This window comes from Cyprinodon variegatus, unplaced genomic scaffold, assembly GCF_000732505.1.
Source record: "Cyprinodon variegatus isolate N-32 unplaced genomic scaffold, C_variegatus-1.0 Scaffold609, whole genome shotgun sequence".
NCBI classification, from domain to species: domain Eukaryota; kingdom Metazoa; phylum Chordata; class Actinopteri; order Cyprinodontiformes; family Cyprinodontidae; genus Cyprinodon; species Cyprinodon variegatus.
Genome location: NW_015151062.1, coordinates 465,580 through 467,218, shown reverse-complemented (window position 1 = coordinate 467,218; position 1,639 = coordinate 465,580). Strand labels below are relative to the sequence as shown.

Below are 1,639 nucleotides of genomic sequence, written 5' to 3'. Positions count from 1 at the left end.
TATCTATCTATCTATCTATCTATCTATCTATAGGAAAAAAATCAGAAATCTGACTTTTTTCTCAGAATTCTGACTTTAATCTTAGAATTCTGACTCATTAACGGAGGAGCAGAAGGTCATTAAAACAAGAGAGCTAGTCTCTAAAACAGACATGGCTATGGCTGGATGCTAACACGTTTGTTAGCTGTCAGAATTCTGAGATTAAAGTGAGAATTCTGAGAAAAAAGTCAGAATTCTGAGATTATATAAATTATATTTCAGTTTAGTATGGGAAAAAAGTCAGAATTCTGACTTTTTTCCCATACTAAACTGAAATATAATTTTAAAATCAGTAAACTTTTTTTTTCCAGTGGCCCTAATCCTCTTCCATAGTTATCAAATATAGAATGTTTGATATAAATAAAAAAACTTATAGACAAATTAATGAAATAAACAACATAACTGCAGACAGTCTACTAATCTTCACCATGGGGGGGTGTGAGGTGAGAGAGGGAAGCCATGACACTTCATTAATTTATGTAGGAATGAGGCGTTTAATGTTTATAATGAAATAATAATGCAAACTTAGAGTGAAGTGGTAACCCCATCAGCAACACTTGGTTTGCCCTTCAGGGCCACCGTACAAACTAGATGTTTAGGACTATATATGGAGTCATCGACATATAAAAACATATAAAAAAAGAACTCGTTAGATTACTCCATAAATGAAAATCTCTAAGGTCACTAAGGCTGTTATTTTATAATGCTGTTACTCTCAATACTGGGTCCAACTGTAAGAGCATGGTAATGGCAGCATCATGCTGTGGGGCTACTAAAGATTTCAGTCTATTTTTGTATCTTTGCTGGATTTAGGGGAAATTTCCATGTGAATGAGTTTAAGAAAACCAACAGCGGGGACACGGATGGGTAACCATGAGTCTTCTGGACCGGTCCACCCTGCCTGCTCTCTATAGATCAGGTTTAAAAGCCCTACAAGTTCAAACAAACTGGTTCAGAAGCACTGATGGATGCTAACATACGAGGAACCGACCATTAGAAGGGCTGGAAGCCAGGTTTGATGATTATGATCCTCTGAGGATCAGAGGAGACACCTGAGCGTTGCTCCAACCTGGAAACCCCACAGCTGAACTGAATCAGAGGCGGAATCCTGGTTCTGTTCATCGGATGTTTCCATGTTGGATAAACGCTTCCTGGTGTTCCACAGAGACACGAGCAGAACTCACCGAGGCAGCGAAGACGTGGGCTTCTGATCTGTGGGGGTTCCACTGGACCGTCCCCACATCCCACTTACTGTGGCGCCCGATTTTCCGCGGCGCCTCGGACGGAGCCTCCAGGTTCACCATGTAGAGGAAGCGGCGCCTGAACAGCAAGAGAAGCATCAAAGACACAGACACTGACCGTTTTCTCTCAGAATCTTAACTGCTATTAAATCAGCTTGATTCTTGGTGCCTGCAGCCGGGAATCGAACCCTCGACCTCAGCAGCAGCAGCTCACCCTGACAGGACGGCGTGGGATCCCAGGCAGTCCACAGACATGGCGGTGGCCTAAAACAGAAGATGGTGCATAATGAACTTTTTGAAGAGTTTCAGTCTGGCTTTAGAGCTCATCATAGCACTGAAACAGCTCTGGTGAAAGTCAC

General features: G+C 42.2%; 1 protein-coding gene across 1 annotated transcript in view; it reads right to left on the bottom strand.

Annotated features, from left to right (window-relative positions):
• wdr59 (WD repeat domain 59) overlaps nt 1-1,639 on the bottom strand; it is a 29,658-nt gene that overhangs the window by 26,757 nt on the left and 1,262 nt on the right. Inside the window, exons 2-3 of the mRNA XM_015392844.1 lie at nt 1,495-1,544; nt 1,224-1,359 (exon numbers count right to left, since the gene is read on the bottom strand). Of these exons, the coding sequence (XP_015248330.1) occupies nt 1,224-1,359; nt 1,495-1,544 (186 nt within the window). The remainder of the gene's footprint in view (nt 1-1,223; nt 1,360-1,494; nt 1,545-1,639) is intronic.